The sequence below is a fragment of the Anastrepha ludens genome, chromosome 3, assembly GCF_028408465.1.
Source record: "Anastrepha ludens isolate Willacy chromosome 3, idAnaLude1.1, whole genome shotgun sequence".
Classification (NCBI taxonomy): Eukaryota; Metazoa; Arthropoda; class Insecta; order Diptera; family Tephritidae; genus Anastrepha; species Anastrepha ludens.
In genome coordinates, this window is record NC_071499.1 from 121,346,624 (window position 1) to 121,360,667 (window position 14,044).

At 38.1% G+C, this 14,044-nt stretch overlaps 1 protein-coding gene across 1 annotated transcript in view; it reads left to right on the forward strand.

The window, feature by feature from the left end:
- Positions 1-13,810, forward strand: part of LOC128858944 (homeobox protein B-H2) — a 31,557-nt gene extending 17,747 nt beyond the window's left edge. The window contains exons 2-3 of the mRNA XM_054095556.1: positions 12,760-13,294; positions 13,373-13,810. Coding sequence (XP_053951531.1) covers positions 12,760-13,294; positions 13,373-13,595 — 758 coding nt within the window. The 3' untranslated portion in view covers positions 13,596-13,810. The remainder of the gene's footprint in view (positions 1-12,759; positions 13,295-13,372) is intronic.
- Positions 13,811-14,044: the final 234 nt, after the last annotated feature.

Sequence of the window (14,044 nt, forward strand, 5' to 3'; positions counted from 1 at the left end):
TAATTATTGTTGTTGTTTAAATAAAAGTCTTCAGTAAAAACTCTACGAACTTATTCCCCAACCTCATACAAGTACTAAATGCTCAATGACTACCGTTATATCGAGTGCATGGTGAAGGAGGAAAGAGCTATACTGAGTGGGAATAAGCTAATGAAGCAAAATTTTGTTTCGCTGTTTCTAATGTAGCATTTGCGAGGTACCATAGCAAATACCTTTCATGTACATCGAACAATTGTTCATAATTGGGTTTGCCTAGATAAAAAGTGCAAGATGGTTATTGACAAGTAATTGCTTCCTAAATTGTTCTGACGTGACTTTTCGTCCAAAAATCAACTCCAGTTCTCTCAAACCAAATAGACTTCCACATATCCGCATTTGCACATGAATGTCGACAAGCGGAAATCCTTAAAGGTAAAGAAATGCGGAAATTTCTGGGAGAAGTACAAGTAAGTTGTGCTATGTCCGCACTTGCCCAGTAGGAATAATATGCAATAAAAGCATTAAAGCAGCAGGCATACTAAAAGAAAACACGCATGGTCATGCCTCAGTACTATTCTCTGTGGAACACAAGATACATCTGAACAGAGACTGTAAAATACGTATACCTGACAGGATGCAGTCATATCAGACGACAGTGCTCCCCATATTTATACTGGCGGCTCAAAGATGGGCAGTGACACTTGAACAGGGTTAGACTCCCAGACTGTTGTAGCGTTTTCCAAGCTGAGATCTACGCTATAGACGACAAAGCAGTAAAAACGATAAGACTGATGAACTTACCTCCAGTGCAAGCCTTACCATTTTTGTTGATAATCAAGCAGCGACCAAGGCACTGGCCTCAACGGGCATCAATTCAAGATGTCTTAAAGAATGCAGGAGGCCGCTCTCGCTTATCCAACAACACAGTACCACACTTTGCTGGGTCCCCGACCACTCTGGAGTGAAGCGAAATGAAAGAGCGGATGAGTGTGCAAAGAAAGGCTCTGAGCTTGACCTTCAGCGAGTGGTAGAGAACATAAGAATTCCTCTAAACGAGTTATACACTGCAATTGACTTGAGCATAATCGCGGATGCCAAAGAAAATGATCTCTGACTACTAAATGCAGGTTCTCCAAAGTGCGCTGGCCAAAACTGAGTCTTAAAATAACAAAATGCCTGCTTGTATTCAACTACCAGCGCCCTCACAGATGTTAGAACGGATCACTGTGCTACAGACGTCCTAACCAGTAGAATGGGTGTACCTTACAATGACTTCTGCAGACGCTGTGGAGAAGAAGAAGAAATTGTGTCTGTACAATATCTCCTCTCTGAATGTTGTACACTTCAATGAAGAAATGAAAAAATCTTGGCGATTATTTCTTTGCAAACCTGCAAGAAAAAAACTTTGCAAGAAAATTAGAGGAAAACTGAGGGAGTTATAGGGCATTGGCTGAAAGAATTTAGCAAGGGCAACTTGGTACAGTGAGGCTTTAGGTTAATTTCTCCGATTTTTTTTTAACGACTTTTGTGTTTTTTGCACGATTACAAAGGCTAATGCTTTCGTAATTTCGTGTCGAAATTTCAAGCAAATCAGAGAAGGAGTCACTAAGGGAGTTTTAGAACTTTAACTGAAAAAGTATAGCAAGTAACCTGGTTCAGTGAGGCTTTTGGCTCATTTGGCCCATATTTTTATCCGATTGTTGTGTTTTTTCCATATTTAAAAAGGCTTCCAAATCAGAACTTTGCAGTCATCTTACATTACCTTTAAGGGGTTATATACAGTGAGAATTTTCAAAAAATCGTTTTTATCTTATTTTCTTAATGTACATATATTTAAGAATACACACTGAATATTTAATATCGTTCCGGTGAATATTTTCGAAGTTATACGCAAATTTGAAAAAAAAAAAATTGTATCCTATGTAAAGTGCTTTTCAAACTTTAAACGCGTTTTTCTCAAAATGGTGTTTTCAAAGTCTTGGACCAACATTACTCGAAAACGGCTACACCGATTAGTCTCAAGTTTTAACACGAACTTCTTGAATATATATATTATTTAGTAATTAATCGAAGATTTTTTCTCACCCATAAATATTTTTTTATAAATAACATAATGGGGAAAACCACTGTGATTTTTCAAAAAAATCGATTTTTTTGCATTTTCTTAACTTAACTTAACTTAAAATCTTGAAAATTGACGAAATTTTATCCAATACAACAAGTGCAGGTAGTGAGTTACAACGGCCAAAGAAAATCAATCCTTTCGAAAACAAAAAAAAGGGTAAAAAGACAAACTCATTTTTCAAACCTGCACCATTTTCTCAAAACAAAAAAAACCGCCACGTACGACGACAGCCATTGATGTATACGTAGATTCAGAATTCTTTTGGTTTTTTGCTTTCAGGTGATTTTTCACCGCTGTATCGTGGCCTCCACGGTGCATCAGTTTTTTATAACGTCATTGCATTAATATTAATAACAATTGTAATTTTTAATACTTTTTAATAAAAATTTTTGTCAGTATAGTTGAATATATGTTAAATAAATTAAAATTTGTCCGATCCTCAAATAATCATCCCTACTTATAAAAAAAAATTCATCACAATCACTTAATTTTCACGCGTTCACAGTGGTGTTCTCTCTTAAGGGGCACTTTCAAAAAATCGATTTTTTTTGTCTTATCTTATAGTTTAAATTTTCAAGAATATATTCCCAAAATTGTAAGCCGACCTGAGCAAAACTTTTGGAGTTATTGTCCGATTAGTCTCGCATCTGACAGGTGCGAGCGTTCGGGAAGGCAGCGCGGCTGACAACTTTTAAACGCGTTTTTCTCAAAACTACTTTTTAAAGTCGGTGATCACTGCCATTTAAAAACTACTTGACCGATTCATTCCAAACTTGGCACACATTTTCTTCACATAAAATACCTCCCCCCAACGTTTAGTTTATATTTTTTTTTGACATGAAGGGGGTTTCCCGCCCACAAAATGGCGGAAATTTTCGTTGAAAATAGAAGTTTTCAATTTAGACCGCCGCCAAATATTTTTAAACGAAGAAAAAAAAAAAGCGGACAACGTTAAGGGGAAGATTTAATGATACTTTCACTAAATTAGTTTTGGGTTCAGATAATTTCCGACCGAGATACAATGATCACTGCAAAATGTCTTTTTTTTTCAAGACGTTCCCGGACATGATCTGTCACCGGCTTATTTTTAAGTATTTTCGGATGAAAAAATTACAGAATATAGTTAAAAGTATGCTTAACAATGTACAAAAGGTTAAAATAAATTTGCTCAATCCATATTTAAGAAAAAAATTCCCAAAAATAGTGTTTTTTCCGCTGAAACCCTTACCCCCCCATTTTAGTCAAAACTCGATTTTATTTTGAGAAGCCACCATTTTGTCAAAAGAATTTATTTTACTTATTCCTTCGATTAAGTACTAGATTTAACATTACTTTAACGAAATCTGTTTGAATTTTTAATTTTAGAGGATCCAGAGATATAAAGGTCTTTTTGAGAGGAGCTCCCAGAGATCAGCTGTAGCTCCTTTCCAAATAAATACTTTTACTCATACTAAGTCTTAAAAAACAGTTAAAAAATAACATAATATGTGTACAAATTTTTAGATCAATAAATTTAAAATTTTGTCAGTAAAAATTCTTAAAAATTCGCTTTTTTCGGCCTTCTAACTGTGTATAACCCGTTAATTATTGTTTCATGAGCCCTTGTTTCTTTGCTAGAGAAATGGTAAGAAAATTTAGAAATTTTTTTCCAAAAACCTAAATATCATGAAGTCACTCCAATGACAGTTTCATGTCCAACCAGGCCTTCTAAGCGCAGCGCATACTTACTAGCTCACATGACAGTTCGTGAGCATTTCTTAAGTGCGAGGCACACAAAAAAATAGATTTAAAAAAAACCAAAAAAAAAAGTCCAGAATCAAAGGTAAGACAGGCAAACGCGCAAACAGCAAAATTTTTATAAGTACGAGCATATAAATCTGAACTTGTCAATAGGGGTTAAAAAATAATAATCGTCGCTATTGCAATATGCTGAAATGACACACACACACACACTCACACATATGTATTTTTTCCATATGCAAGGCTTTCAGTTGTTAGCACATATCCTGCATGTTCGAGTGTGTCCTGCTGCGCAGCAGACACGCGTGATGGCCTACGCACTTTTTCCATACGAGCTTCACTGTTCAAGCCACCACGCCTGGTTGGCTGACTTTTGTAAAATTAGAATGAATACGTTTGAGTGGGTTCAAGCAAAAATCGCTTTTAGCTGAAAATTCCAGCAGAAAATAACAATTGAAAACAGAAAAAAAACACAAAAAATACCACGACGACACGTGAATATAATCAGCCTGTGGTGCGGTGAGTGCCGTACGTAGCAGTTATACACATGTCTATTTGCACATGCACACATACACATATACATGCATGCATGCATACATGTGCACGCTCATAACATGAATGAAAGGCTATGTTTAGGTTGTAGGGTTATATCCGCAGGATATACACATATCTCCGGCGGATATAAATAAAATGTTGATTCCTATTATATGCGCTTTGTTTGGTGTTTTTGTTTTTTTTTTTCCTTTGCTTTGCTTGGCTTTTTTTTTCTCCTTTGCCAACAAATTGATGGTGATTTGAAGAAGCCAAAGTTAAAGTGAAGTGATTGAAAGGCTGAGATGCACCAATTTGCTTGTATATGTGGCATATGTTGCACATATGTGTGTGTATATATATGTGGCAAGTATAAGTGGCAAGGCACGAGTTCCACTAGGTACTTCAAGTGTTGCCTAATGGATGCTTCGATTATTATTCGACATTTGTAATGTTTTTTGTGTGTTTTTTGTGTGCGCTAAAGTGCACAAAACTGCTGTGAACGTTCGCCCACTTAAAAATACATTAAATTATGATAATAAAAATTGTACGCGCATATTACTTATGTATAGTTACTATATACAAGTGTGTATGTGCAAATTATACTTGCTTTTACTATATACTACGAATAAATTGAATAGTCTTGAAAGATATACACACACATACATACATACAGGCATACGTGCATACAAAAGCAATAGCCACTTTGTGCGCTTAAGTGATGGCGAATCTGACAAGTTACATATTTACTTACATACTTATACATATACATATACACACACACACATGCATATGAATGATGATCAGCTCATTTGAGTGGGCGTCTGCCCGAGCAGCGCTTCCATATGACAGCCTGAGCTGTGTATGTGCTATTTTTATACGCCCAAACTGTATTAGATTCTGCTTGGGCGGCTAAGCGTTTACACGAGCAACCCAACGGGAGACTAATGAGCAAAATAGCAGTTGCTGTCACAACGTCAGCTGAAACCGCTGGACTCGCACACGTACTTGGAATTCCTTTAGCTTTTGCTTATTGTGCATGAAATTTAAAAAGTTGAAAATTTTGTGTGCCTTTCGCTGATTTATGTGGCTGTTTGCTATTAATTTTTAACTTTTATTGAAATTAATTGAATAGCGTCGATTAATTTATGCGTAATGGCATTTTTTAAGAACTCCTCTATTTTAAGGTAATCTCTAACAGTCATTAGGAGTCTAACAGTCACTTCAAAACCGCTTAACATTTAATAATGCAAAGCTATTAAACAGGGTGCGTAGGGTATTTTAGGACAACTTGAGAGCAGAACTAGTTACAGTCTGTATCAGAAGAAAAGAACCCGTTTTTTTCTTGTAACTTCAAGATTCATTCTGCTTTTTGCTACGTAATAGTCCCATTCAAGTACTACGACGCCAGTACTAACTCAGATTAGTGTCGATCGAAACTTTCCCGTTAACGCAACCAAACAAAAATCTGCAAGAAGTATGCTAAGCGTTTTGAGGCGGTATTTTTATGCACGCATTCGAAAGGGCCGAAATTATCGTACCATGTGGCTGCAAAAATAATAACAAATCAAAAAAGTTTGCTGTGATGTGGAATCAGCGGTATAAGGTGTACAAAAATGTTGGTGACTTTTCCGACCGCGGCTTGAAGCGAGTGACGAAAAAAAGCAGGATAAAGGGATCGTCTAACGGGACCCTTCTTTGTGACTACGCCAAGCACGATCAGTTCTATCTAAAAATGGAATACATGTGAGTATCAACACCATCGAACGTCGACTGAAAGAGGCGAGCATATCCTACCGTCCCACATAGTCAAAACCACCGCTCTCGGAAAATCACAATGAGAAACAACAAAACAAGAAAATGGCGTCACAGTATTGGACTGGCCTTCCCAGTCCCCAAACGCCAACCCCATTGAAAATGTGTGGGGAACTATGAAAATGCATCCTGCCGGAAGGCCAGTCCATGATGCAAAGTCAAGTCCTGTTTGCTGACGAGCTACGCAGAAAAGCTGGTTCAAAGCATGTCTAGAAGATGCCAGGCTATACTCGACAACGATGGAGACTACACGGCTTATTGAGTAATTGCGACTCGTAGTTTTGTACATATGTATATATATATGTATATATTAGGGCGGGTCGATTTAAAAATCGCTCATTGCTCAGTGAAAATCGTATTCTAGGGATCAAAATAAGAAACTTTGCCAAAGGAACCATACCTCTAAAACGAATTCTGATGTCCCCTAATTTAAAAATATCACCATATTTGGCCTTTACATGAAAAAATCAGCTAAATGGCTATGTTTTTTCTTTATTTTTATTTATTTATTGTATAATAATATCTATTTTTTCTCTTAAGAAATTTATTTAGTCAGAACATATGTAAATGAAAAAAATTAATTTAAGTGAGTTATAGAAAAGAAACTAAAAAGTTCGACCCAAATTGGGGGACATCAGAATTCGTTTTAGAGGTATGGTTCCTTCGGCAAAGTATCTTATTTTGATCCCTAGAATATGATTTTCACAGAGCAATGGGCGATTTTTTTGCCTCCCACAAATCGACCCGGCCTAATATATATATATATATATAATTGGCGCGTACACCCTTTTTGGGTGTTTGGCCGAGTTGCTCCTCGTATTTGTGGTGTGAGTCTTGATGTTGTTCCCTAAATGGAGGGACCTACAGTTTCAAGCCGACTCCGAAAGGCAGATTAAGGGTCCGCCATATAACTTTACGGAATTAAAAATGCTATAAAAAAGAAACTACTCAATATTTTTCCAAACTGTTTTTTTTTATTTTGAAGTACAATCCTTCCGATTAATGATGGAACACCACTTCATTCATATGGCTGGCTCGGCTAGCCATGCACCATCCCATACGATCGGTCCAATTTTTCAACACATTTTCGATTGTATTCGGCTGTTGGTCTTCAGTGCATCAATTGTTGCTGGTTTGTTGGCATAACACTGGTCTTTGACGGCACCCCAAAGATAATAATCCAACGGCGTCAAATCGCAGCTCCGAGGCGGCCAAACGATATCAGAATTTCTGCTGATAATGCGATCTTCGAAGACAGTGCGCAAAAGATTGATCGTAACATTCGCTGTGTGGCAAGTAGCGCCATCTTGTTGGAACCAAATGCCCCCAGAATCCTCCTCTTCAATTCCTCGGAACAAAAATTCGTTCAACATGGCCCGGTAACGCTCTCCATTGACGGTTACGGCCACTCCTCGCTCATTTTCGAAGAAAAATGGACCAATGATGCCTCTCGACCAAAATCCGCACCAAACAGTGACTCGTTGTGAATGCATCGGCTTTTCTTCGAGTGCGTGAGGGTTTTCTGAGCCCCAAATGCGGCAATTTTGCTTGTTAACATACCCGCCGAGATGGAAATGAGCTTCATTCGAAAAGATGATTTTTCGGTAAAAGTCTTCATCATCTTCAAGTCGATCCCACGCCCATGAAGCGAAGCGAAAACGCATTGGGTGGTCGGTCCTTTGAGCGTATACACAACCATTTTCGTTCAGCGGAAGAATAAAACTAATTTTCTGTCAAATCAGATGACAGCTAAGTGTTACCATTCTTCAAATAATACCTAGATCAAATCCGTAACGATAGATGGCGGGCCCTGTATTTTTTTGAGGAGCTTTTTCATGGCAGAAATACACTTGGAGGTTTCCCATTGCCTGCCGTGAGGCGACCGCTATTAGAAAAATATTTTTCTTAATTTTGGTGTTTCACCGAGATTCGAACCAACGTTGTCTTTGTGAATTCCGAATGGTAGTCACGCACCAACCCATTCAGCTACGGCGGCCTTTCATGTAAAAAATTTTTAAAATATATATCTTTTATACTTCATGAATAATCGCGGTTCCTTTTTTCTGACACAGTCTGTAGCTTTTATTTTTACACATGGGCTGAAAAGTCCCGGGCCTAACAAAGAAAACATGTTTTTTTTTGTTCAGAACTAGTTTGGTCATCAACGTAATTTCCATCAAGAACAACGCAATTATTCCAGCGCCGCTCTAACATTTCAATATCACTTTGGTAGAACGATATTTCTTTAGCCTCAAAAACAGGCCCCAGTTTCAGCGATAACCTCTTCATTCGAGCGAAATTTTTAACCGGCGAGCATTTTTTTTTAGGTCTGCGACCAATCTGTAGTCGCTGGGAACCAAATTTGGCGAATACTGGCGAATACGCTGAATGTGGGGGCAATTCAAGTTCGATTCATGTAGTTTTGCCATTGTTTTGATTGACTTGTGGCTTTGTCACTTTGATGAAACAAAATTTTTTCTTTGCCATATGCAGACGTTTCCTTGCAATTTCGCCCTTCAAATGCTCCAATAACATTTTATAATATTCACTGTTGATCGTATTTCCCTACTCAAGATAGTCGATGAATATTACACCACGCGCATCCCAAAATACCGAGACCATATCCTTCCCAGCCGATTGTTGTGCTTTCCGGCACTTTGGACGTGGTTCACCAGTTGCTGTCCACTCGGAAGACGATCGTTTTCATTAAGAAGTGCAGTGATGGATTCATGTTTCATCCATTGTCACATATCGACCGGTTTATTACGTTTAAATATAGTCGAACACTGCGCAGAATCAACAGCCCCACTGCTTTTGGTCGATAGTGAGCAAACGAGGCACTCACTTTGAACAGAGCTTTCTCATAGTCAAAAGTTCATGCAATATAAAGCCAACACGTTCTTTTGATATCTTTACGATGTCGGCTAACTCACGCAACTTCACTTTTCAATCATTCATTTGAACGTTCACTGCGTTGTGTGTCATCGGTGTCTCTGCGACCACGTTCGAAGTCAGAAAACCATCGTTTTATTGTTATTTCTGATGGAGCGGAGTCCCAATACCACTTTTCAAGTCATTGTTTTGCTTGAGCGGTGTTTTTCCCCCTCAAAAAGCAGTGTAAAATTAAAACATGAAATTCTTTCTGATCCATTAATTTGAAAATAACAAAAGTAGCGTCACTCTTAGCACAATAACTCACGAACTAATGAGAATATGATGAAATTTTATCAGCTGTCTTTTTAAGGTTAGTACTAACTGAAAAAGTAGTGAATGCGATAAAACTAGTGCCATCTATGTGCTCGGCCCGGGACTTTTGAGCCCATGTGTTATTATATATCCATAAAATCATTCAATATACATAATTTCCATTAACTGCAATGACCTCCCTGTTCCGGGTCTAGAAATGATTGCATGACCGAATCAAGTACAGCCTTCAGAGAAGAAATTGTGTTATGAAAATTTTTACTGGCTACACGCTCAACCACGCCCCATACGTAGTAGTCTAAGGGGATTACTGGAGGGATCTGGAAAGTTAGGCGGTCATAAGTGCGGTATTATGTGGTCATTGAAAGTTTCAGCCATCCAATCTTGTGTCGCTATCGCTTTGTGTGAAGGAGAAGAGTCTTGCTGGAAGATGTATTGACCGTCACCGCGTACACTATCAACCGAGGGTGTCACTACTGTGTCTAGAACCTCGATATATGCAGCAGAATTTAATTGGAGTCCTTGATTTAAGAAGTGTGGTTAATGACATTTCCTTTGTAGCTCACAGCACCTAAAACCATAAAGGTGGTTAGAAACTTCGTGTGCATGACAACAGAAACCTCTGTAAGATTGGAACAAAGCCGTCTGTTATTCTGCTAATTTCTGCGGCTGGACTTTTGGTCTTGGTCGACATTTTTTTCGTCAGAAAAAAACCGTAACTTCTCAAGCACCTCAGGCTGTTTAATTTTGTTTAGAATTGGTTTTGTTCGGATAACTCGCTCTTCTCATGTTTGCTCCTTCACAAACTCCCTTCTGCGTATTACGTAGGAATTATACCGGAGATCTTCAAATGCCACTACGCAGATAAGACCCTTAGAAACATTAAGCTCCCTCGCTAGGGCCCTCATTCATTTTGAAGAATCCTCGTTAATGATCGCTTGCTCTTGTTGAATAAATTCTACAGATCGGACAGTGTCAGAACTTTCCTGCGCCGCTGCTTGATGCTTCCAATTCCCGACGAACCTTATGAACGAATGAGGGACGCCCTTAAGAAAATTAAAGAATTCTAAATCGGTGTGATTTGATCATAAAGCGACGATAACTGCATGCATCTCCATTTCTTGAGTTAATTTGTAGTTTTTCTTGTCTTATCTGAAAAAGGGCAAAAAGGAAAACAATGGTTTCGGGAAGTTATAGCACCCATAGTTATATGCACCCTGTATTTATATATGTTATATATAGTTGGCGCATCGATTCTTCATTAAGTCTTTTGGCCGCGCTTCTTCTTCAATTTGTGGCGTGTGTATGACAGTTTTATGCCGACTTCGCATGACAGATTGCTTTTATGAAACGATTTTTCATAGCAGGCACGCACGCGGAGGTTTTGCCATTGCTTGCAGAAGCACGATCGCTATTCAATTTATACAATATTATTATTAACTATAAACTTTTTCTATCGTCTGAAGTTTCGTGCTCACAGTGAGGGTCAATGGCGTTTAAAAATTCTGAAAATTGATTTTCGCTAGACGCTTGTGCGTTTGGATTTTGAACTAAAGGTTTTTTGTCTCTGGCAGATTAAATACTATTCATAATGTGTCAGAAATTTAGTTCATGGTTAGATAATTACAAAATGTGTCGCTTTTTGCTGGAACAAATATCAAATATTAGTAACATTCGAAAATCGATCAATCAGCTGATCGATATTTATTCAAGCTGAACCATTGCCATCATCATATTTTCTTTGAATCCCTGCCCTGGTGTCCCATAGGGCACCAATGTACAGATCCATGAAAATTTTCAAAATTTGAATGACCAGCCAGCACCAGAAATGGTAATGACAAATGGCCGCTCAGAAGCGACGATTTGAATCCATTGGACTACTTTATGATTAAAAGGATAAAGCAATTTATTAATAAGAGGATAAGGAAGAATGAAAAGAAAAATTAATCATTGCTTGTAGGCAGAAAAATGGAAGAAGGTCTAATATTACGTCAATTCAGCAGCTGATTCTGCCAAATTCAGTAAGAGCCGCGATTTGCTCACTCCTCTATATTCTGTCAACGGTAGGTATTGATTCAATTAATCATGGCGAAAAGAGTTGAACAGGTGTGGCCAATATCAGACCGTTAACCGGTTCTCAGCGTATTTGACAGAATCAGCTGATGAGCTGACGTAGCGGCGGTTATGAATTAGTTTGTTTACGAAAAAACTGAGATTGTGTTGGTAATATATTTTAATTTAATTTAAACGAACCGGTCCATATTTGTTTCTTATGTTGGGAGGACTGTAAGATACACATCTGCCACTTTTTAGCGCCTTTCATTAGTGTTTGCCTCGCCGGCCGGAAATGAGGGCAAACAATTCTGGGATTTTGCATGATGATAAAGTGCCATCGCACCGAGCTCCTGGATTATTTGACCAAACACCAAGTATATACCATCGTGCAAGCACCGTATTCACCTGATATGGTCCCGTGCGACTTCTTTTTGTATCCCCAGGTTAAAGCTACCACTTCGCGGAAGGAGATTTCAGTCGATAGAGGAGATTAAAGAGAATGTGACGAAGGAGCTGAAAGCCATCCGTTCGTTGGCACATGTGTGTTGCTTCAGACGGGTCATATTTTGAAGGAGATAAAATAAATTTGCCTGAAATTTAACTCTGTTTTGTTTAATTTAAACATTCCCCGTACTTTCAGATCATATGGTATCTATCATTCGTGGCTATGAATAACAGAGCGAATTCGCTGTTATTTTTTTTTCGATTACTGTTTAAAGTGAACTTCAGTTCCTTCCTATATTTGACGGTTCAGGGTGGCAATGCTTAAATAATTTTAGTTTCTACAGTTCCTGATGACAAAGTCATCACTGCTGTAAAAGAGAGGATGATTAAATACGCAAATCTAGAGATTGGAGTCATTTGCAAAAAACGCGATATCTGCTCTGGACGACTTTGAGATATACGACATGTTGTAGGATATAGATTTTTAATGTCTCAGTTTGTGATTTGACAGTCCTTTGACGAAAAATAATGAAATATATTATAATTGCTAATACCAGGCAATTCTATTAGTGGTTTAGTGATCTGGCGAATAGGCTCAGTTATGCTGGAAAGAAGTGAAAAACTGAATCATAGGGCAGTAGCTGCTAGAAACAAGATTTTTGTAGTTTTTATTTTATGTTTGTGCTAAAATTGTACGACTTTTGGAAAAAATACAAAAATTGCTCATTTTAATAACTAATTTGCAAATGGAGATAAATCTCCCATAAATCGTATTATGACTTTAAGATTTTTCAACAGTTTCTAGCTCATTCTCGTACTCTTTATTAGATTTATGCTAAATTTTCCCATCTTTTCTAACATTCCAGACTCAGATCTTTCCGATGAGAATTCAGAAATCGACATTGAAGATCGCTCTTCACCCGATTCGGATCTGCTGCATAGCCATCACTATGGCACAACAGCCAACAACAGCGCACAATTGCATTTTATGGTCAGCGAATCCAGCGTTGAGTCGAATCAGCATTCACCCAACGCCGGTGAGCGCGGCAACAATCACAATCCGAACTCTACCACCGCCACCACTTCCAACGCATCCACCAATAATCATTTGGAACCGCCCACAACACACTTGCCATCGCACGGATATGTTGGCGGCGGTGGTGGTAGTGGTGGTGGTTTGGGTTTTGGCGAGCACATGCACAGCAGCAAACTGGGTTTGAGTTTGAATAAAAGTGGGCGCAAGCCAAGAAGGCGACGCACCGCCTTCACACATGCACAGCTCTCCTATCTGGAGCGTAAATTTCGTTGTCAGAAATATTTATCTGTTGCCGATCGCAGCGATGTGGCAGAGACGCTCAGATTGTCCGAGACGCAAGTGAAAACTTGGTACCAGAATAGACGGTGAGTAGAATTTTTTGCTTTTCTTTTTATTGATTTTTTGGATTTTCTTAAAATTGTCACTTTGTCATTTCCCAATAGCACTAAATGGAAGCGTCAAAATCAGCTGCGGCTCGAGCAGTTGCGTCATCAAGCGACACTAGAAAAAGAATTTGTGGGCGATGGCACTTCCGGCACAGGATTGGGTTGTTGTCCGACGGGATTATCGACTTTTAGCACAACGAATCCTTGCAATTTTCTCACTTCTGCGGCGGCGGCGGCGATTTTCCGTAATGTGAGCTATGTGCACGGCTGCCCGCTGTAAGGCAAGAGGACGCGTGGCTATGGAAATTAGTGAAAATTTATTTTAGTTACAGTGATTTTTTTGTTTTTGGTTTTTTTTTACTGTAAATAAGCGTTAAAGACTTTTTAGTTGCTGTGCAATAATTATTTAAGTTATTACAAAAAAATCGAGCATAGCAGTTTAAGAAAATCAGTAATAAAAATTGCTGAGAAAAAGTATGGTAGAAAAATAAAAATTGCGGTAGCAAAAAAACAAAAAAATAAAAAATTAATAGTATAAAGATTAAAAATTAGGTATGATTGCTGTTACTGGTAAAAAATAAAATGAAAAATAAAAAACAAATCGTAACTAAGTGAATAAATTATGAAGTTATTTCAGCAAAAATGTAAGTAACGGGTGACCAGATAGCAATGTTAGTTTTTCCAACTGTTATGTCTTAGCAAGTACATCTATCATACTTACATATATAC